At 37.8% G+C, this 24,271-nt stretch overlaps 1 protein-coding gene and 1 long non-coding RNA gene across 11 annotated transcripts in view; one reads left to right on the forward strand and one right to left on the reverse strand.

The window, feature by feature from the left end:
- The window catches only part of LOC141567286 (uncharacterized), a 57,753-nt gene that overhangs the window by 16,199 nt on the left and 17,283 nt on the right, over positions 1-24,271 (forward strand). Inside the window, exons 2-3 of one of the 2 annotated variants that reach the window (XR_012489809.2) lie at positions 21,850-21,921; positions 22,055-22,517. This is a non-coding gene — a long non-coding RNA (uncharacterized LOC141567286). Of the gene's footprint in view, positions 1-21,849; positions 21,922-22,054; positions 22,518-24,271 lie in introns of those variants that run through there. The other variant, XR_012489808.2, reaches the window with a different exon arrangement.
- Positions 8,432-24,271, reverse strand: part of NR3C1 (nuclear receptor subfamily 3 group C member 1) — a 98,506-nt gene continuing 82,666 nt past the window's right edge. For all 9 annotated transcript variants that reach the window (XM_074313719.2, XM_019739080.3, XM_074313718.2 and 6 more), the window contains exons 5-9: positions 23,741-24,016; positions 22,453-22,597; positions 17,578-17,708; positions 13,206-13,363; positions 8,432-12,640 (exon numbers count right to left, since the gene is read on the reverse strand). In XM_074313719.2, the coding sequence (XP_074169820.2) occupies positions 12,488-12,640; positions 13,206-13,363; positions 17,578-17,708; positions 22,453-22,597; positions 23,741-24,016 (863 nt within the window). In that variant the 3' untranslated portion in view covers positions 8,432-12,487. The remainder of the gene's footprint in view (positions 12,641-13,205; positions 13,364-17,577; positions 17,709-22,452; positions 22,598-23,740; positions 24,017-24,271) is intronic.

Below are 24,271 nucleotides of genomic sequence, written 5' to 3' on the forward strand. Positions count from 1 at the left end.
AGTGATGGTCACAATTGCTAATCTGTTAACTTTATTTGAACTCTTTTCTACTGCCTAATGTTCTTTAAGGAATAAGGACATTTAAGTCTATGTCTTATTATTTCTAAGAGCAATTATATCTGATTCTGAGAGTTGAAGGTTTTCTGTTTTTAAACTTTAGGTTTATTGAGGTATAATTTACATGTAGTAAAATTCACCCTATTTATTATACAGCTCAGAGTTTTGGCAGACATATGCAGTCATGTAAACGTATGTAGCCACCACCACGATCAAAGCAACAATTCACAGATTTCCCTCCTTTGCCTTTGTGGTCATTTCTCTCCTCTTCTCCCCCCTCCTGGCAACCACTGATCTGATTTCTGTTCCTGTGGATTTGCCTCTACAGAGTGTTGTATATATGGAATCATACAATACCTCTTCCCCTTAGCACAATGCTTTGGAGATTCATCCCTGTTAATGCATGTATCAGTTGTTCATTTTCATTGCTGAGTAATATTCCATTGTATGAATATACCACAGCTATGTATCTTTTTATTCATTGATGGACATTTTTCATTGTGTCCAGTTTTTGGCTTTTATAAGTAAAGCTGCTATGAATATTGATGTACAAATGAACAAATCTTTGTATGGACATATACTTCCTTTTCTTTTGGATAAATACCTAGAAGCTGAATGTCTACATCATAGGGTAGGTGTGTATGTAATTTTGTAAGAAACTGCCATACTGTTTTCCATAGTAGTGCTTTGTACATTCCCATCAGCTGTGCCTGAGTTCCACCTCCTCCCAGCTTCCCCGACACTGGGTACACTCAGTATTTGAAGTTTTAGCATTGTAATAGGTGTGTAGTGTTATCTTGTTGTGGTTTTATTTTGCGTTTCCCTAATGAGTACTGGTGATCATCTTTGTATGTATTCTTTGGTGAAGCATCTATTGACATATGTTGCCCCCTCTTTATTTTTGATTTCTTGTTGTTGAGCCTTGAGAGTTCTTTACATATTCTGGGCACAAGTTCTTTATCAGATTTATACTTTACAACGATTTTTCTCCCAATTTGTACTTTGTCTTTTCGTTTTCTTAAAAGTGTCTTTTGAGGAGCGGATGTTTTAAATTTTGATAAAGTCCAATTTCAGATTTTTTATGGATTGTGCTTTTGGTGCACATTTAAGAAATCTTTGACTACCCCAAGGTCACAAAGATTTTCTCTTATGTTTTATTCTATAAATTTTATAGTTTTAGATTTGACATTTAGACTTTATGTGTTCCATTTGAATTAATTTTTGTATATGGTGCAAGGTACGGATTCAAGATCATTTTTTAAAACATGCATAAGCCAATTGTTCCAGCACATTTGTTGAAAAGTCTCTCCATTGCATTACCTTTGCACCTTTGAAAAAAATCAGTGTCTATATACACGTGGACATTTTTATGCTAGTACCATCCATTTTAATTCCTATAGTTTTATAATAATTTTTGTTATCAGGTAAAGTTAGCCCTCTAACTTAGTTCTTTTATTTCGTAGATGTTTTGGTTATTCTAGGTCCTTTTCATTTACAGACGAATTTTAGAAGGTACTTGTAAACGTCTACCAAAACCTGCTAGGATGCTGATTACGTTGAATCTATGGATCAATTTGAGAATTGACGCTTTAATGATAGTAGTAAGTCTTTTATCACATGAACAGATCTCCCTCTCCATTTATTCAGGTCATCTTTAACTTTTCTCAGCAACATTTTGTAGTTTTCAATGTACAGGTTCTTCACATATTTTGTTAGGTTTATCTCTACAAACTTCATATTTTTGAAGCTATGGTAAATGGTATTTTTTAAAATATCAGTTTCTAATTGTATATTGCTGGTGCATAGAAATAAAGTTAATTTTTGTACATTGATCTGGTATCCCAGGGATTAGCAAACTTTAGTAAATAGTTTAGACTTTGCAGGCCATATGTCTCTGTCAGAACTACTTAGCTCTGCCATTGCAGTATGGACGCAACTTAGACAACACACAGAATGAATGTGTTCCAGAAACATTTTATTTACAAAAACAGGCAGTGGACTAGGTTTGGCTGTAATTGTTTGCTGACCCCTGTTGTATCATGCAGTCTCTAAACTCACTTCTTAATTCTAGTAGCTTTTTAAAAAATAGTAATTTATTGACATGAAATTAATATAACAAAACTAACCATTTAAAAACAAATAATTCAGTGGCATTTAGTATATTCACAGTGTTGTGCATTCACCACCTCTGTCTAGTTCCAAAACATTTCCATAAATCCAAAGTAAAACCTTCCCCCATAAAGTAATTTCTCCCATATTTTCCCCCCAACCCCTGGCAACCACCAATCTACTTTCTTTATCTGTAGACTTATTCTAAGTAGTTCGTATAAATGGAATCATGAGACCTTTTGTGTCTAGCTTCTTTTACTTAGCATACAGTGTGTTGGAGGTTTATCCATGTTGTAGCATGAATGAGTACTTGATTTTATTTCTGAATAATCCATTGTTCATATATACTGTGTTACAGTGTATCCACTCATCTGCTGATGAACTTGTGGGCTGTTTCCACCTTTGGGCTATTAGCGAGAGTGCTGCTATTATTTGCTTGGGTACCTGTTTTCAGTTCTTTTTGGTATTTTAGTGGTGGAATTGCAGGGTTATATGGTAATTGTGTTTAACTCTTTGAAGTCTAGTAATCTTTTTAGTTTTTCACTATTGTGAATTACATTGTTTGATTTTGAAACGTGAATCCAACCCTGTATTCTTGGGGTAACCCCTTGATCATGATATGTCATCCTTTTAATATATTCTGTTTGCTCAAGTTTTGTTTAGAATTTTTGCATGTATGTTTTTGAGGGATATTACTCTAGTTTTCTTATAATTTTTGTCTAACTTTTTGTATCAGGGTAATAATGCTGGCCTCATACAATGAATTGAGAAGTATTCTCTCCTCCTCACTTTTTTGGGGGGGAAGAATTTCTGTTGATTTGGTATTATTTCTTCCTTAAATGTGTGGTAAAATTCACCAGTGAAACCATCTGGGCCTGGAGTTTTCTTTATTAGATGGTTTTTAACTACAGATTCAGTTTAACTAGTAGATATAGGGCGATTTAAGTGATCTATTTCTTTCTTTTTTGAACGTATTTTTTGAGCTATAATTCAGATACCACAAAATTTACCATTTAAAATGTACAGTTCAGAGGTTTCCACATACTCATAGTTGTGCAACTGTCAATACGATTTAAATTTAGAACATTTTCATTACCCCAGAAAGAAGCCCGGTACTTATTAAGCGGTTACTGTTCGGTCTCCCTTCCCCCTCCTCTCCTCCAGCCCTAGAAACCACAAATCTTTCTGTTTCTATAGATTTGCCCATTCAGGACATTTAATATGTTTATAAAATATATGGCGTTTTGTGACTGGCTTCTTTCATTTAGCATAATATTTTCAAATTTTATCCATGTTGTAGCATGTATCAGTACTTCATTCCTTTTTATTGGCAAATAATATTTTATTCTGTGGATATACCACATTTTATTTATCCATTATATTAGTGGATGGATATTTAGAGTGGTTCCACTTTTTGGGTATTATGAATAATGCTGCTGTGAATATTTGTGTATAAGTTTTTGTGTGGACATGTTTTAGTTCTTTTGGGTATATAGTAAAAAGAACTAATGTTTTTAGTTCTTTTGGGTATAATTTTGACTTTCAGCTCAGATTGTCCTCTCTTATTAATGCCAAATAATGAAATTTAGTTCCTATTTATATGCATTAGTTACAGTGATAGCCTGGGGAACCTCTCCATGTGGGGTAAAAGATTAACAGTCTGGTTCCCTTTCTTTTTTAGTCTTCTTATTGATCAAGAAAAATTCTGTATAAAAGACTAGATAAAATCTCTAACTTTCCCTCTTCTTCTTTGATCTTAATTGCTTTGGCACTGCGCTTATCATGCTCTGAGATACTAGATAGAAATGGAAGACCTTTTCTTAACGAATGCTCAGTGCCTCTGGGTGACCCCTGCCAAGGTCTGATAGTTCAAAATGTATGAGATAAAAAAAATGTAGGCCAGTAACCTAACAGCCTCCCCCAGTCCTATGTATGACCTTTATTAATTAGGAAATAGGACATGTGAGGTTGGGAATTTGTACCCAGTTCTGTGTTCTCATCTCTCTTGACTTTTTCTGTACGTTTACAGGGAGAGCATTAAAAACACGTCCCCTTTTCTCTTGAACTCCCAAGAATTTAAAAAGCAGCTAAGATATCTCAAGCACTTGCTATATGGTAGCAACTGAGCTAAGCAGCTTAAATAGATTGTATCTCATGTAGTTTTCTCATTCCTTTAAGATGTTGGTATTGCTTTCATTTTTTAGAAGCTGAAACAGTCCTAAAGTGGCTATAAAACTTCCCCAAGATTAGAGACTCAGTAAATGACAGAGGCAAGACTTGAACCCCAATTTGTCTCATTATACAGTTAGTATCTACTAAGTTCTTGACAGTACTTAACACTTAGTATTTGTGCCACACATTCTTGTGCATTTAAAATGAGCAGTCACATGTGTGCTATGAATTTTGTCATGTTGGCCATCTCTTTGCACATGGCTGCCATCTCAGGGCAAGTACAACATGTATCTAATTAAATATTAGGGGGAACTCTGTTAATATTAAATGAGTGGCCTCTGTCTGAGATTCTACACTTTAGCTCATCCTTTAACACCCAGCACAATGAAAATGTCTTTTCATAGCTTTCCTGAAAAACAGTTGCACCTGCCTTTGTGTATTTAAAATACTTTGTAGTGGTCTGATACAGGTGAAGGACAATTACATGTGTTTGTCTGCCTCTTATATATTTAAAGTATTTATTTAAAAAATATACATATTTATTGAGATGTAATTTGCATACCATAAAATTTACTTACATTAAGTGTACAATTTTTTGTTGTTGTTTTAGATTTTATTGGGAAAGGGGAACAGGACTTTATTGGGGAACCGTGTGTACTTCCAGTTCTTTTTCCAAGTCAAATTGTCCTTTCAGTCTTAGTTGTGGAGGGCGCAGCTCAGCTCTAGGTCCAATTGCCATTTTTAGTTGCAGGGGGCACTACCCACCATCCCTTGTGAGAGTTGAGGAATAGAACCGGCAACCTTGTGGTTGCGAGGACGTGTTCCAACCAACTGAGCCATCCGGGAGCTCAGTGGCAGCTCAGCTCAAGGTGCCGTGTTCAATCTTAGTTGCAGGGGGAGGAGCCCACCATCCCTTGCGGGAGTCGAGGCATCAAACTGGCAGCCTTGTGGTTGAGAGCCCACTGGCCCATGTGGGAATCGAACCAGCAACCTTCGGCGTTAGGAGCACGGAGCTCTAACCGCCTGAGCCACCAGGCCGGCCCTAAATGTACAACTTTATAGTTTTTATTAAATTTACTGAGCTGTGCAACTACCGTAAGAGTCGAGCTTTAGAACATTTCCATCCCCAGGAAGTTCCCTCACATCTATTTTCACTTCAGCCTTGATGTCGTCCCCAGCCGTAGGCGACCAGTGACTGCTTTCTGCCTCTGTAGAGTTACCTCTTCTGACCATCTCACATAGGTAAAATCAAATATGTCGTCTTTCGTGTCTGACTTCTTTTACTTAGCATGTTTTTGAGGTTCATCCATATTGTGCCATGCATCACCTCATTCTTTTTTATTACTGCGTAGCATTCTACTGTATGGATATGCCACATTTTATTTACATATTTATCAGTTATGGACATTTGGGTTGTTCCACTTGTTGGCTGCTGTGAACATTTGCATGCTAGCCATTGTGTGTTCATATTTTCTCATTCCTTTGAATAGATATTGGAGTGGAATTGATGAGCCATGTGCCTGTCCTCTGATTCTTTGAGGGCAGGAACTTCGCCTTGAAGTTTTAGTACTGCCTTAGTGTTCCTTGACTTGGCTTATCTAGCATGCCTGCCACAGGATGGGACGTGTAACTATCCAGGAAATATTTATGCCATAGTCTCAGGTTCATGACCTTTGGTTTTTAGGTACTAACTCCTCCATCCCACCACTTGGAAAGAGTTTTATTCTTTTCAATTCCTTGCAGTCCCAGCAAACAATCCTAATGGTTTTCGGTGGCTTAGATTCTTCTTTTTGGCATAGCCCCATGTGTACTCAAAAGATAGCACTTCATACAATGCCACATTCACAGAAAAGTTCATGGCTTACTTAGATTGTGGATACATTATATTACTCTATTGACTCTTTCTGGGGAGGTATAGAAAATGAACAGAGTATAAATTGTCCCTTATTAAAGTGGACTGGATAGAGTTTAGGAAAGTGTGTTGGGTGTCTGATGTGATCCACATGAACTCTTTTGTTCTGAGATTAACATGTCTGTACCCAAGTAAAGTAAAAATGCTTCTTTACCAAAGTAGTTTCCTGTTAACTAGGAAACAGAAGCCTGATATAAAAAGAGCTGGGTTCTTTCACCAAAGAAAATGCTATGAAGTTATTAATGCTGTTAAGCCACTTACTGCTAAGTAAGAGAGATTAGTTGAAGGTCTAAAAACTATTCAACTATTATAAATGCCTCTGTATTTTCAATCACTTTTCTACGCCGCAAGTCTGGCTTTTACTTTACCTGCCAAACTTAAGAAAAAATTTTGACTTACACCAGTTTTCATTTATAAACAACTTTCTCCCTCCGTTTGAATGTAGCCTGTGTGCTCCACATCACTTGAAGAAATGGTGGCTGATTTTCCTGTGGGTATTGGTGAGACAGGTTTCCTTCTTGTATATTTGACAAGCCAAAGGGCACTGTTATCTCTGGGCAGCTAGTGTTTTTCACCATCCACCTCCTCAGGGGATAGGACACAGGTTTTTAAGAGAAGGAAATATCATTGTTAAATGTCTAAGTCAAAACTAATGTGGTAGCAAAAGGGATTAGATGAAATGAGATCTTGCCGAAAGGCCTGACACATAATGCTCAATATGGGTTCATTTAATCTAGTTAGGAGCTTCATATTAATAATTTGTCAGTGGTGCTTAAGAGCATGGACTTTAGAGCCAGATGCCTGGTGTTTAAAAAAAAAAAAAAAGTTCTACTTATCCACTTCCAAGCTTTGTGACCCCAAGCAAGTTACTCAGTTCTTTAAGCCAGTTTCCTCATGTAAATGCATTGAGGTTAGTGCCGTGTTTCCCTGAAAATAAGACTGGGTCTTATATTAATTTTTGCTCCAAAAGACGCATTAGGGTTTATTTTCCGGTTAGGTCTTACTTTTGGGGAGACACGCAGTACTGGCATTGTACTTTATAGTGGCACTTTAGGGGGTCGATAAACTTAACTGAGATAATATATTGAAACATAGTGCCTGACACATAGTAAGTGTTCCATAAATGTGACACATTACATTTAAAAACAGAAAAACAAAAGCAGTTTCCTGGGAGGCTTGTAGACCAGGGACATATTCTCTGACACATGGTAAATGGCCTCATTACGTTCCATTCACACTTCAAGTTAGCTAGGAACCAGCATCTTGCTCCGCATTGGTTTTAGTTTCCTTCATCCCCTGGGTAAGGATTGCCTGGTGTAACGCACGTGAAGGTGTTCTGTAATTGGATTAAGATTAATACCTAAAATGAACAGTAGTGTCGTAATGTGTGTGCGTATCGGTGCCAGGCCTGCTATTTCTGCCTTGTACTGGGAAAAGGAGGGTTGCTAAACACTTTCCCAGTCACACTCTGAGTGACGGAATGTAGTGACGCTATTTCTCTTTTCCATATTCGATCTTCAATATTTAGCATATAGCAGGTATGTAGCAATACACTTGCTGCACATAGGATGGATAAGGCAAACTTGGTTTTTAAATCAGGATGCTTTCTTCTTAGTGATGGTGGTCACTTGTGGAGCAAGTTTGTTAGATAATCCAGTGCCTGGATATGACCTGAACACACTATGTTTTTTGGACAATACTGAATAGACCGTGTAGAATAGCTGGCGTACCACTTTCCCTCCTTCTGTCTTCATCACCTATATTGTGCCACACGATGATCGTTACCACACATTTATGCCCTTTTGTGGGAGAAAAAGTTGTTTTTAAGGAAGGTAAGAATTTTGACTAGCTAACATTTGTTTCCATAAAATGTCCTTTTTCATGACAGGATGTTGTATTTGGAGAAGCCTCCGGAGTGAGGCTTCCTTCCCTCAGCTCCCTCTGTAGTAACGGGCACATGACCACTTCAGGCAGTGGAGGGGGGGTCTCTGGCACTAGGGGTAAGCTCGTTTTGAATGTATGCCGTATTAGCAGGCAAACACTGCCATGTTGACATTTAATGTCCGCGGTAGCACCCTAAGGTACCTGAAGTGGTAACTCTATCTTTAGTAGAAGGAGGAAAAAAAAAGTAGGAAAACTGGGATTGCACGAGTTCTACAAAAGCATGTTAGAGTCACATAATGAAAAAGCAGATTTTTTTATTATGATGTTTCTCCATATTTGTTTGGCATTGCTGTAAATGGCTAACTAACATTTACTGCCAATTCAGTACAAATGTGTGGTTTGGTAATACCAGAACAGCAAATTTAAATGAAAAATAAAAGTTAAACATTTCCACACAAGATTTTACAGTCTGACATTTCACTGTGTAGGTAAAAAGACATTTTTTTTCTTTACTAGAGATTATTATTCAGCATGAATAAAAAACTACAGCTTTTATTTTTAAACAGGAGTCACTGGTTTTAATTTTTACACATTTTAAAATTACTGTGATAAAAAATAATGAAAAAGCTTCTTAATAATGCCGTACACAGTATAATATAGATTTGTCCCCATTATATAGCATTTGTTTAATATACAAAATAGAATATTGACACACTTGAATCTATATGTAGTTAAGCAAGTTATTTAAGGAGGGTATTTTCATACAGCCTTTCATCAGAAAATAAAATCCTTCTTTCGGGCATTTACTAGAGAGAAGCTAATCCTTTTCCCCAAACCTGGTCACTAATCTTTGGTGGCCCAGGCTGACTGGTAATAATAGTCTGGAAAATGATGAAACGTCCACTCAAAGTGGTCCAAGTGCCCTCCTCACACTTATTTCCCTTTCCAACTCTCAAACCAGGCACATGGAAACACATTCATCTACAGCTATAGGCTTCTGAATGACCAAGGTCACGAAATCTCACCGAGGGCTACCACAGTGCTTACATTTTGACAGATCATAGTAATATTGTTCATTGCATGATGATGTAGTTTTAGGGTATTTTAACAGATAAGTAAAATGATAAGACTTAACGATAATAGGTTGTACAAATAAGTAAAATTGGAATTATTCACCCCTCCCCCTGCCCAGTTCTGAAGTGAGATTGGCTTTCCTTTGTTTGCACACCCAGAGCTAATCTTATGCTAGTTATCAACTCTTCATGGACACTCACCATGTTGGTTTTCCTTTTGGGCTGCCTTTTTCTTTTCTTTTCTGTTTCCCCCCAGAAGGTAGGTGCTCTTTTAGGTTCCCCTCTCAGTTTTAGATGATTGGGTATATATACCCCCAAAGCACTTGTATAGCATCACACAGCAAGGCCTAAAAACACCAAGAGGGTCACTCTTTTTTCATCAGTAATTAAAACTACTTTTCAGGATTTGTTGTGAGTCACCTAGGCATGTCACCAACTCTCACTGACGTTACTACAAACTTAAATCGTTTGGGATGGCAAGATACCACATACGTAGAAAATGAAGCTGCTTTCAAATAGCACCATCTTTTTGCACTTAAATCCATAATCATACTCAGAACAATATAATTAAGATAACTTTCTTCTTTCCCACATACTCAAAAAGGGCACAGCTTCTTTTTCCATTGAATGTACAGCCTCCTATAGTTATAAGTCAGCTGACTTCTTTTCAAGAACAAAGTGCACGTATCTTTTTTCTCTGAGCTCTATTTTTTTGAGAGCCAAGGCTGTTGGGACTAAAATAAGATTGTGTAATATGCTTTCTTGTTTTAACCATATAACATTCTATAAATGAACAATAATTTACCTTTCAGAAGTTCTTTTTGAAACTTAACACTGTCATTGATAATAATATTCAAGCAGTATTTCTTAGGCACCAAACATTTCACATCCAGCTGGGTTACAAACCGTCTTAAAATACTTTTGAGATCAATTTAAATCAATACAAAAGGAACATTCCCTTTTAGAGAGCATTCAAAAAGCAAATTATTACATTTTTTATTAAATAATTTCTCCAAAATACTGAAAAATAACAAATAACATTCAAAAAGCATTCAAAGAAAACATGTCCTCATTTTGTTTGGAAAAGAAGTCCTGTAGGATAGAAAGGAATTAGTGTATTATTGGCAACCTATGAGATTCTGCACTATTTACATATTGCTGGTACCTCTATGCGTATTATTGCCAAACTTCTAAAGCCTCTGTTTTTATTAAACTGTTGGAGAGGCTGTTATGTGAAAGTAACCCTGCTATTAGGTGGTGCTTGTAAGCATGTAAGCACCACCTTTCTGTCTCCAGTTAACACAACTTTAGCACAAGGGGAGAGTGAGTAAACTAAACCTGTGTGGACAGACTCACTATTGGAATAAGAAGGGCGGTCATTCTGGGAGGCAGAGGATGACGTCCTCTGATCTGAGTGGGACGGAGCCTCAGCAACTTGCACTGCACACAGGGCCGGTTTTCACCTCCTCCTTCCCCTGGAGCAAACCTGTTTGGTGTCTGAGACCACTGCTGCCTGTATGAATGCTTGCATACACTATAAATCATATAGGTTATCCATCAACATTTCTCTGATCCCTACGAAAAATATATAACATGTCGTGATAAAACAATCTCATCTAAAAACCATTCTTATTTTACACTATACAAGCTATTTTACAATCATTTTAATAAATTGCATGTAAAGCTGCAGTAGCCCTTCCCTTCCCAGATTAGTGAATACCAATATGATATATATCTGAAACTATAACTAAATATAAAAATATATTAGAAGTTTCATACTTTTAATATTAGATTTTTCAGTTTTCTATTACACAAATAATTTGGCCACCTTGAATAGAAATCAGATTTCTTGTGGCTTAGTAAATATAAGTTTTGAGTTTACAGAAAGTTGATAAGGTGCACACAGAAAGGGCTACTACAGCTTCTATTTTGTTTAAAATGATAATTCTTGACAGTGAGGAGAAATTCACAAGGTTTTCGTTAAATTCTATGGCACACACAGGGATGTGAGGGGTGTGTGGTTTTACAAACACGGAGGTCTGACATACAGTTCTAAATCACAAAGATCAGTAGCTGAGCTTTCCTGTATCACCAGGGAAGCTACACCAATTGTTGACAGATGGGAATGTGAAAATGGGGGTCCTGCCACTTTTGCCATATTAGAGATTGATTTTGGGGAGTCAAGTTTAGTGAGAGGAATTGTTACTTGGTCTGATTAAAATCTCTCAGCTGTTTCAGCTGGTTATCTGGAACTTTTAAGAAGTTACACAAACTACAGCAAAAGGTCCTGAAAGATAGCTTACCAACTTTCTTGCCATCTGATGATCACTGCAGAGATAGGGCAGTAGGTACAGACAGGGCCTCCTGGTAGTTTTTGTATGTTTATTTTTTTCCTTTTTTTTTTTTTTTAATTAGTCTTTTGCAACCATCACCCCCCGTTTACCCAGCAGGCCACACTGGACTAGGTGCTCTAGACTGGTTCGGGGTGGTTAATGTGCACAACCTATTAATTCTTCACTGAATCTGACAGACACAAAGTCTGATCCTTTATGACACTGTTGGAGGTTTGAGTCAATGTTTGTGGTCTTCTGATAGCGAAGTGCCAGCAGGTTAGAAGCACCAACCCATTTTCACACAGAAGATTCATGTTTAGAGTTGATTTAGGAAAGCCATGAACTAGCTGCCCATCTTAAACAGCTGTACAATAACTTGAATACAAAAATTATGTAAGAAAAAATGAGCAAGCATAGTTCACTGAATATAAAGGAAATTGTTAAAAGCAGACAGTAATAGCTATAAAAGGCACAACTTCCCTTTTCTGATATACACTTGTAAACTTTTTTCAGGTTTCCATGCATAAATCAAAAATGCTATCCTAACTATACAGGGGAAAATACACCAACAGAAAGTCTAGAAAATTTTGTCCAGCCAACTGTGAAAAGTATGAGCAGAAAGTTCATTACGCAGACTGGGCACTGGTGGTTTGGGTGTCATCCTTCTCTGACAGTGGAGATTAGCCCCCCATCGTTTCTAATTTCCGGGACCTACCAACTATCAATTTCCACTTTTCCCAACACTGAAAAGTGATGGCTCAACTGCTTCTGTTGCCAAGTCTTGGCCCTCTATAAACCACATGTAGTGCGTATTTAAAACAATACAAAAACCAGACAAACAAAAAAGAAAAACTAAAACAACAAAGCACTATAGGACAAATTGATAGTTTGTACAATAAAAGCTATAAAGCCAACTTTCTTTAAGGCAACCTTTCTTATTAAGGCAGTCATTTTTGATGAAACAGAAGCTTTTTGATATTTCCCGCTGAATATTTTGGTAACTGATTGCTGATGATTTCAGCTAACATCTCTGGGAATTCAATACTCAAGCTCTTATCCAAAAATGTCTGGAAGCAATAGTTAAGGAGATTTTCAACTACCTGCAAGAGAAGATATAGTAAATGATTAATGTTAAAAACTTTAGGGACATCTCATACTTGTCAGCCTCTCTCTTTTTTTAAACATTTGACCTGGATAGAATATCTGACCAATCTCTGCTGGAATTCGTCAAGTAAAAAAAAGTTTCAAGTAAAATGAGCACTCAGGTACTAAAGACATCTTGAATACCTTAAATTGTATATAAGATTATATGGAATTAAAAAAGTGTTTTATGATGAACTGCAGTACCAACATATATGAAGGATGTATTCTCACTTTGGATTAATCATGCAAAAACAGGGAATTCTAAATTTTAAATAACAGTGCTGTTAAATTCTGTCAAAGCAGCATCATGATGTTATATGCACATGATTAGATGAAATTAAATCCCGTAATTGGCCTTAGGAAAAATGTGTGCCAAACAGGTTCACAGCTTGTGCTCAAACCATCAGCATCCACAAATGGAAAAAAAAACCAACTCTTGGTTTATAATTATATACACTAATTAGAACATATTTTATATCCCAGAAAATTCTTCTGATATGTAGATTTGTATGTGACCCTTACCTCATGCATGGAATCCAAGAGTTTTGTCAGTTGATAAAACCGCTGCCAGTTCTGACTGGAGTTTCCTTCCCTCTTGACAATGGCTTTCCCTAGCTCTTTGATGTACGTCATTCTAATTTCATCAAATAGCTCTTGGCTCTTCAAACCTTCCTTAGGAACTGAAAGATTAAGATGTAGTCAATTAGAGAATTTTGTGATAACTTTTCATATATGCAAGTATTATTAATAGCGTACTTCATGACTTTGTCTGTATGCTCTTAATGCACTGTTAATGCACAAGCAAGGACCGTGAAACTACAGCCAAGAGAATATGGGACAATAGGAAATTGGAGGACCTAACCGTGGGTAAATCACTTTACTTCTCATCTGCAAAACCAGAGCTGGTGATGACACCTTCCTTTCTAGTTCACAAAGCTGGTTTAAAGACCAAATAGTGACTGTCATTCTGCCCTTCAATTTAATTCTAGTTACAGACGTATAGACGGCTTCAGCAACAGTGTTTATTCCTCTGAGTCCACCCTGGAATATCTGTGATCTCACCAATTAGAACCTTAAATACATTTTATTAATGTGTTAACACACTGAGTTGATATGAATTCCAATCTAAAAAGAAACTTGATTTAAAAATTTTTTAACGTAGCATGTATGTATGCTTACTGGGGAGGAACCATCTGCCTTCCCTTACGTACTTAGAAATAGAGAAAACATCACATGGATTCTGGATCATAAAATTGATGTAGAATCAATTTTTTAATTACTCTTCAAAAACTGATACTAGTAAGAATTGTGAATAGTTAATCATGGTTTCATTTAATCTTACAGAGATTATCACTTTTGAGTGTTACATGTCTCAAAGTGTATCCCTAGGAACTCAAGCTCTGTGTTAATAATGGTTAGAGGAAAAAAAGGATTTGATGGTCAAAATTTAAGCAAAGCTAAACGTTTAATACAAAGTGAGGCAGGTTTCTGGATTTCAGGACTTTTCAGAACATAGAGGAAAAGCAGTGGATTTCAGAGCAAGAAGCCTTAATTTACTTGCCCTGTGGATTTGTTTCCTTCTCTGTCTTTCTCACTGGATTAAAATTATTTTATTTTTTTAAATTTATTTTTATTTTTTAAAACATGATATTATCTTAGTTTCATGTGTACAACATAATTAGATATTTGGATATACTGCAAAATGATCACCACAATGTCTAGTTAACATCCATCACCATGCATTGTTACACAAACTTTTTTTTCTTGTGATGAAAATTTAAGATTTACTATCTTAGCAATTTTCAAATATACAATACAGTAACCATGCTGTACATTATATCCTAACTTCATTTTATTGCTGGAAGTTTGTACTTTTTAACCCACTTCACTCATTTCTGCCACCCTCTGCCTCTGGCATCCACCAGTCTGTTCTGTGTATTCATGAGCCTTTTTTTTCCTATTGTTATTAGATTCCACGTGTAATTGAGATCATGTGGTATCTGTCTTTCTCTAATTATTTCACTCAGCGTAATTCCCTCAAGGTTGTCGATCCATGTTGTCACAAATGGCAAGATTTCATTCGTTTTCAATGCTGAATAATCCATTACACACACACACGTATACATGTCATATTTTCTGTATTCGTTTACCCACTGATGGGACACTTAGGTTGCTTCCGTATCTTCGCTGCTGTAAATAATTCTGCAATGAACATGGGAGTACATTTATCTTTCTGAGTTAGCGTCTTCATTTTCTTTGGGCAAATACCTAGAAGTGGAGTTAATGGGCCATATGGTAACTCTATTTTTAACCTGTTGAGTGAGGCACCTCCATACTGTTGTCCATAGTGGCCGCACCCATTTACCCTTCCACCAATAGTACGTGAAGAAGGCTGCCCTTTCCTCCACACCCTCGCCAGCACTTCTTTCTTGACTTGTTGAGGACAGCCATTCTGAGAGCTGTGTGGTGATGCCTCATTGTGGTTTGCATTTGCATTTCCTGGATAGTGAAGTTAACCACATGTGCTTGTTAGGCATTTGCACGTTGGTTTTGGAAAAATGTCTTTTCAGGTCTTCTGCCCATTTCTTAATTGGACTGTTTGTTTTTTGGTTATTCAGTTGTATGAGTACTTTGTGTGTTTTGAATATTAACCTCTTATCAAATATATAATTTTCAGTATTTCCCATTGGGCAGCTTGCCTTTGCTGTGCAGAAACTTTTTAGTTTGAAGTAGTCCCACTCGTTAATCTTTGCTTTTGGCGTTAGACCATGAGAACCTGGTCAAGCTTCTGGAGGTAAACGCCAAGGATGTATGTGGGCGACCCCCCCCCCCCAAGACTGGATCCCAAGAGTTTTTTAACTCTCCAGCTATTCCTCATTTGGTCTCCAGAATTCATCAAAATTACCATTAAGTGTTCCTACCAGTTACTGGATCTAGAAGCTGCTGTTCCCAGGAAGCTGACCTTGTCTGTGCTGCTCTGCATTTGCCTGTTGCTCTAGATTTTGAGCTGGCAGTTTATCTTATGACATCAGTTCTCTAATGGTTCTAAGAAAAGTGACTGATTTTAGTACGTCCAGCTTTTTCTTGCTGTGAGGACAGGTGTGATAACTTCCAAGCTGCTTACTGATTAGAACTCCATCTTCATGTCATTTCTTTTCCTCACCATTTTGAAAAACATTCCATTTTTCTGTTGCTGTTCCGTTAAATTGCCTCTCCTTTGAAGATTTTTTTGTCTGCCTGTTCAGTGATTTTCTGGTTAACCTTTCTGTTCGGTCAGCTGGATTTTATTAATATACTATGTGGAATTCACTGTACTGCCTGGATATAGGGTTTGGTGTCTTTATACAAAGAGATAAATGGCTGAAAACTTTTAAACGTCTTTTCCTGTTGTCTATCACTTTTCATTTTGGATCTCTGATGATGATGTTAGGCCAGAGCTGTTTTTCAGCTGGTGTGCTGTGAATGGGTTAAGATAATGATTTGCTATGCTGGTTGCAAGTTGCCTTATTCATTTACCGCAGTGTGCTATGCTGTACAAATGCTGTTTTCATTATGACGTGAAAATTTCAAGTTCTGACGCACTGTTACTTCCCTCAGTCATGCCTCTTCATCCTCTTGTTCATTTACATACATACATACCACACACATGCATTGAACAATTATAAGAAAAAGCTGGCTTCCGAGTGCAGCTTACCCCCTTTGGGTTCCTGCCTGCATTTAGGTTTTAGTCCAGCCCTTTTAGTGGGAGGTTAGGGTACTATTCCAGTAATCTATCAGAGTAGTAGACGTCTAATTATATCTTAAGGTACATATTTTCATCCCTGTGATTCCCTATACATCTAGCTCAGTGAGTCTGGTATGTATAAAACTTTAACCATCATTTTTTTTACTTATTATAAGATTGATTCGATTCTTGGCCCTAACTTATACCTGGATATTACCAATCAAAATCATGATCAGAACTTCGTTTACTCAAATACCATGCTCACTTCTTTAACAAGTGTACTGCTGCGGGTAACCTTAAAAGAGTCTCTAGCAATAATCTTTACCTTTAGGTGTTTTTAATGGGTTGTGGAAAATTCTCTTGCTTTGATTTAATATTAATACGCCTTAAATCCATGAACATGAAACAACTTTATATAGAACAAAGATAGTGTGAAAGCGGAGTTACTGCAACAGCCGCAGCTTAAAGTTATCTGACAACCTTGAAACTGTAGTTACTAAAGGAACAGACTCTTAAAATTGCAAATGTACTTATTGTATATGGAAATTGTATTTTTTTACTGGAATGGCCTAAAATGTATAATACCTACTGGTTCACATTTTTCTTTTATTAGTTGTTTAAAATGCCATATTTTCACTAATACAGACAGGATACTTTGTATTCTTCAAAAGCTTTCTAATTTTAACTAAGTAATGCCTTTGCTAGCTGAAAGTAGTCTCACTGAAGTTTATATACCAGTAACTTGATCTAAACTTTGAAGATTGTTTTATAAACCCTTGTTGCTGTTTTCTACATAGAATACATCTGCCTAACAGTCTAACTCCAACGCTGCATTAAGCAATCCTCTAATAGTCACACCTTCTGGAGGGTGTGTCTTCTCTCCTATAGAGGTGTCATCAAAGGTCTCAGGAAGAGAGGAGGAAATCTATACATAGCCCAGATTAACAGAGACCCCTGTGCAGCTCACATACCCTATTTGTCCACAACATCTGGTTTATTAATCTCGGTATCATTGGCTGTGCCTTTTCTAAAGGCACATTTATGAAAATCTGACTAGCAGGAGACAGCAGTAGACTTGGCATAATTATTAGTGCTATGCATACAAATGAACCTTTATTTCTTTATTTCATGCTTTTGACATATTTAGAAGTGAATAGGTGTTCTACAAACCTGAAGAGAGAAGCAGTAAGGTTTTCATACAGAGATACTCTTCATAAGATACCTGAAGCCTGTGTAACTCAGAGGAAACAAACAGCATATGTTTGCATTGGTCATACATGCTGGGTAGGGTCATCCTCTGCCTGTGAAAGACAAATACCAGTGTTTGAATTAGAAAAAAATAATGCTTGTTCCAAAAAAGTACATTTTTTATTTTTTTATTTTGCAAAGCTGAACTCATAAAGAAAAACCTGACTATTACTATGAGTGCTAATTCCCCACAGATCAGAATTTTGGAAAACTTTCCTTAAACTTGTTCCTGGGTTTAGAGCATCTAAAGAGACGATTGAAACAACCTAATTTTACTTTGAAGAAATTATTTTTTTATTGTACATGCCATGTATTATTTATTCTGCAGAATTTATTACCACTTGCTCATTTAAATCAATGTTTTATGGTAACATTTGAATATAGCCAACTAGACCACAGTTTTAGAGCCTACCATTTAAAAATCAAAAGGCTTTTTTTTTTCTTTTTTCCCACAGCATTCCATTCTAAAAGCAACTGTTAAGTGATACTGTTTATAGTTAAGCAGAAAGTCAGAACTAGAATTCGACTCTAGGCTTTCTGATATCCCAAAATCTGCCTCTGACAGACACTGTGTGACTGAATACACTTCTAACTAAAGGTACCAAGTGAATTGTCAGTTAGGATTCTCAATAGTCATTATCACATCTACAATTTTCAAGTAGATCTCTAAAGTTTCCTAATTTTTTAAAGGACACTAAGAGCCTGAAACTGTGCCCAGTTCATGGTTTTTAAAATACTTCCAAGTTTCTAACCAAAAGTAATCTTGGACTTAACGGAAAAAATAAAAGGGTTATTTTCCTATCAAATACATCAGACATGAATTGTATACTGATAAAGCGATTGCAGAGGCGTTCACACGACTCTTCAAATTTAAAATCTCTTCCCAAAGAGGCACCGGTCCTCAACAGCAATTAAGCATTCCTTTTCTGGGCAGTATCTTTTTCTCCTTTAGTTTCTTATACATGGTAGTTACAGACAAAGTTACAGTGTAGTAGACTGAAAAATCATTCTAGTTGGATGTAAAAAAACCAGTATTTTCCACAACATTCTGAGCTAAGGAAATGATGAGAGAGTTCTTTATAGTTACCTAGATGGTCAGAACTTGAATGTACACTTTCTGACACCCCAAATCTGCCTATCACAGATACCAGAGCAGCATGGAAGCTGAAAGAAAAGCGCAGGCCTGCCCAGCTTATATGCACAAAGAATGTGAAGTCAGAATGGCCGCTTCAAAACTATCGTTTGCATGAGCCATTTATCCTCCAATAGAGCTGAGAGACAATTTTTTCTGTAATTCCTACTTTATGTAAGGAATGTATGTGGCATGATCAGGTTACACTGTTTAAATCTAAATTTGAGTGTTGCCAAAATAAAAAACTCTGAATTCGATAAATTTTATAAAAGGATAAATTGGTATTTCATGTAAGTGTCAGTTAAGTTTTAATTGCAATTGAATGACTTCAAATTGCTTTTTAAGAAAGTGACTATAAATAAGCATGGTTGGGGGGGTGGCTGGTTAGCTCAGTTGGTTAGAGCATGGTGCTGATAACACCATGGTTGCTGGTTCCATCCCTGCATGGGCCCCTGTGAGCTGTGCCCTCCTTAAAAAAACAAACGAAAAAAAAGACAAGCTCCAAAATATAAATAAGCATGGTTGGATTCTGAAATAAGCAACACATATTTAAAGATTTTAAATGTCCTTGAGTTTACATATAAACTACATATGTTTATCAGATAATTTAAAATTTGATCATACAGTTAGAAGCTTGTTAAATTGTGATGCAGTGGTTTGAATTGTCCTCTTTGGCAACAGTCAAGGTGGCTTCTTTCTCTGACAGATACCTTGAGTGTGTCTGTGCGGAGACCTGGTTTGGCCCAGCACATGGCAGTGCATGTTAGCTGAGGACAGAGATGTGGCCCTTTCTTGGAATACGCAGATGGCAGCATATACATCTCACATGCCTCTTGTCCTTCCTTCTCACTCTGAGGCTTGGTCTTTCTCTTGCACGGATCACTCAGTTCAAATGACCCCTCCTCCAGGGAGCCATCAGCCCCTTTATCGGAAACAGACCTCTCTCTAGTAAAAACTTTGAGTCCGAAATTATTTTATTTGGTGGTTCTGTATATGTCTCCCCAGCTAGTGTGTAAGCAATAAAGGTGAGGAACCCTGTCTGGCTTGTTCTCTGGTATACTCGTAGTTCTTCACTAATACGTACCAGGCAACATACCGTGTTTCCCCAAATATAAGACCTAGCCGGACCATCAGCTCTAATGTGTCTTTTGGAGCAAAAATTAATATAAGACCCAGTGTTATTTTACTTTAAGATCCAGTCTTATTTTACTATAAGACCAGGTTTTATATTAATTTTTGCTCCAAAAGACGCATTAGAGCTGATTGTCCGGCTCGGTGTTACTTTCGGGGACACACGGTATTAAGGGTATGATGAGTATTTGTTCCCCTCTAATCCATTCTCCATCATGTTACCCTCTTTGAAACACTTCCCTGGTTTTTTTGCTCCTCGAATAAAATCTAAATTCTGTATCATGGCCTACAAGATTCTGCTTGGCTTGACCCCTGTCCACTTCTCTAAACTCATACAATATCCTCCGTGACTTTCTCTTAGTTCCTCACACATGCCAAGGTTCACACTTATTTCTTCTGGCTGGAAGGCCCTACCTTTCTCACAGCTTGTTCTATTTATTGCTCAGCTATTTAGAGAGCTCTTCTGTGGTCCCCAAATCTAACGCAGCACATAGCCCTTTCCTTGCCCCTCAGTCACAGTATTGATCATGACCAAACTTATGTTGGTCATTTATTTGATTTTCCCATCGAATGTTAGCAGGGGCTTCATCTATTGTGTTCATTGTTACAGCTCAAACTCCTAATATAGTGTCGGACCCTTGGTAAGTAGTCATATACCACTGAGTGAGTACTGTGCTGGAAGGTAAGTAGCACCACAGAGAAACACCGAGTAGTCCAGCAGCCCACTGGAGAATACCTGAAATCTCTGCTTTGGATAGTTCCCGTTTATCCCGCCAGATCATGGTTTTGGAATTACCTAGTAGTAGTACAAAAATGACCTGCCCTGAATCTAGCATTACCTCCCTACTTGCAGCTTCTTCCATTAATACCTAAGAATTTCCTTTAAAATATCTGGAGCTAGTATCATCCAGTCTCTACTAAAACACTTACAATCGTGCGAGCTCACTACATCACAAGGCAGGCCCTCCCTTTTAACACTCAGCTCAGACACTTGTCTGTAACTTCTACCATTATGCTGAAGCCTGGCACCCCCAAGAGATGATGTGTTTGCTTTGTCTTTGCAGAGCATCTCTAGGCTACCCTCTGCTCTAAGTCTCCTTTTCGCTTTCCTCCAAATATCCCCTGTTCATCAATTGATGTTAATTTCCAAATTCCTTGTTCCTTTAGACCAGGGGGGTCCAAACTGCGGCCCCCCGATACACTTTTTATTGGCCCGCAGCAAATTCCAAAAACATATTTAGTTTACTTAAATAAACCAGGTGAGGCAATACGTACCTCACCTCGAGTGAGTGGCCCGGCTGTTTGTGTATTTTACCGCATGTGGCCCTTGGTGAAAAACGTTGAAAAAAGTTTGGACACCACTGATTTAGACATTTAAAGTTGTCACTATTACTTTTAATATGGCATCCACTTCTGAACACAAACTGCTAAAGATGCTTGACTCACATAGAGTATAATGGGACTATTATTCTAGTAATGTGGTTTAAGATTTCATTAATTTTTTTTTGAACCCGTCAACAGTAAATACCCAGAGCTCACAATTAAATAAATATCCATCTTTTTTCACACAAACACAAATCCTCTTCATTTTTCACTCTGCTCAGACCATGGGTATGAGTGTGCGTGAACTCCCTGTTTGTGTTCTAGTAAAGGAGATTAGCTGTGGGCACAAAAAGTAGTAATCCAAGGTAGACAGTGCTCAGCGCTTGGTGGGGATATATAGCAGGGAGGGCTTATATGGTGCCGTGAACATCGCATGTTTGAAGAATGGGTCACCTGAGTGGGAGCAATGAGTATGTGAGGACAACGAGAGAGAAAGGGAGGCCAGGTTCTGGAAAGCCAGAAAGCTTGCTCGTGTACTGGCCGGTCAGTGAGGAGACAGGACATCTGTGTGTTGGGGAAATAAGTGACGTGATCAAACTCTGTTTTAGGAAGAAAAACTAGTCAACATGATGGAGGAGACACCGGAAGCAGAAAATGAGTTCGGAAACCACTGCAATGAGGTAAGAGGGAATGGACACCTGACATATTTCCCAGATAGAGCATGGGCCTAGAAGGCCAGATAAGAGCTGATTTATACTTGGTTGCTTCTCTCACAATTAAAAAAATAATTCTTGTGCCCATGTTCTTTCCAAGTCACCAACAGTGAGTGAGGCCCACGCGGGGATACCTCTTTCTCTGGCTGCACCCCCTGCCCTCAGCCTCGCTGCCCTCGCTGGAATGTCCCTCCGGCAGTGACATCTACCGGAATGGAACTGTGTCATGCTCCTTTTCCTTTCTGCAATAGGGCTATGTAACTAACACAATGCCACCACAAGGTTCCTTTTCACTTGCTGCAGACTGTATTGCCCCCGAGATGCTCAGTTTCAGTAACGTCCTTAAGTACGTCCTGGGACAGGAATGAGGCCACATGATCGCTGCTGGCTGTGCCGACTCAGTCCTGCACGATCACAATAGCAGCAGTGCCCCAGGAAAACATCAGCTGCTGAAAAATGCCTCACAGATACAAGGAAAATGACTCACAAATGACTTACTCGTTAACGACCAAATCGGGAGCAAAACACAGCAAGTTTGCACTTGATTGTCGGTATGATCTCCATCCCAGGGCAAATGCCATGAGGAACATCCATGAATATTGCAGGAGGGTCATTTGGTCATCCAGGTGTAAGTTCCTGAAGCCTGAATTAAGAGAAATAAAGGTGTCAGGACAAGCTGGTGATACCAAAGACCAGATACGAACTAGCCTTGTTTTGGGGGACCCCCTAACAGATAGAGGAAATGGAGCACCAAGTGGGCTCAGTTTCCTTTGTCGTGTGACAGGTATGAGATCTCAGTGCCTTTTAATTGCATTCAAAGTTCAAAAACAAACCAGTTTTTGTCAACTTTTGCCCAGTCAAGTGAAGGAGCAAGCCAAGAGTCCTGGCTGAGGACAGTATTCATTCAATGAAGTCAGCAAACATATTTCCCCTGGTATTGCGACCTCTCTGCCCCGTGACCTGGTAGGACTGAAAGGTCAGGTCCTTCATCCTCGTCTGCCTCTAACTATGTGTGTGAACATAAGCTTGTCAATGTCCCCCTGGACCTATGCTGTTCCACATTAAGTTCCAATAGGGGAACTTTTATTTCGTAAAAATTAGATTAAAATTTACATTAAATGTGTACCATTTTATGGAGTAAAGCACTGAAATCATTCTACGTCAGTACGTTTTGACAAAGTGTCACCATGCCTGATTTTTTTCCAATTTTACAAATCACCACATTGAAGGAAAACATATTTTCTTCCCCTACTTAACTGTAAAAGGAAGTTTGTAACTCTAGTTCTTCTGTTATATTGTCCTATCTGAAATGACTGCTCTGAGTAATCTGAAAAGTTTTATTACAGAGTCTCCCATATTTACCTGGTTCTTCCCCAGAATTGAGTATAAGAAAAAATATACACCATGGGACCAGGATGAGAAAGAGCCAGAGTGTTTTTGTTTAAGAAACAAATCATAGATACAAGAGAACTGGTGGTTGCCAGGGTGGTGGAGGATGGATGAAAAAGGTGAAGGGGAATAAGATGTACTAATTTTATCATAAAATAAGTAAGTCACGGGGATGTAACGTACAGCACAGGAAAAGAGTCAATGATAGCTTAAATAACTTTGTATGGTTACAGATAAGGTTACTAGACGTATCGTGGTGAGCACATCATAAGGTATAAAAATGTAGAATCACTGTGTTGTACACCTGAAACTAATACAATATTGCATGTCAACTATAATTTTAAAAAAGGAAAATACAAAGGTTTGTGCCTTAGCTGTGTCATCTTTTGCATCTTACCTGGTATCGCCTTTGCCCATTTCACGGCTGCAATCACTTGCCGCCCACCTAACATGTTAAGTGTGGTCATGATTCGCCATGAGGAATCTGGAACAGAGGGGTCATACCCTGCGTATAACACCTCAGGCTCAATGACCTCCAGCAGAGACACCAGGGTAGGAGTGAGCTGTGGTAATGTTGCAGGGACTACTGTTTTGTTAGGATTTTCAGAAGTTTCTTGGGAGCCTCCTGCAGTGGCCTGCTGAATTCCTTTTATCTTTTTCTTTGTTTTTCGGGCTGTGGGTATTTAAAAAATACACAGAAATGAGTTGCAATGGGAAGGTGTAGGTAGAACACTTTATTCAAGAGGCATTTTCATTTCTGAAACTATTTAGATTGAAAGAGGAGAAATGTTTTATTTAGTAATTATGATAAAGTGACATGGAATAAGAGAAAAAAACATTTTTTTCTGAAAGCAAAGGACAAAGAAACCTATTCCTATATTAATTTCCTCTACAAATAAGCCAGTTACTTTATTTTTATTAGTTATAC

This window comes from Rhinolophus sinicus, chromosome 5, assembly GCF_057876585.1.
Source record: "Rhinolophus sinicus isolate RSI-liver-muscle chromosome 5, RSI-T2T, whole genome shotgun sequence".
Classification (NCBI taxonomy): Eukaryota; Metazoa; Chordata; class Mammalia; order Chiroptera; family Rhinolophidae; genus Rhinolophus; species Rhinolophus sinicus.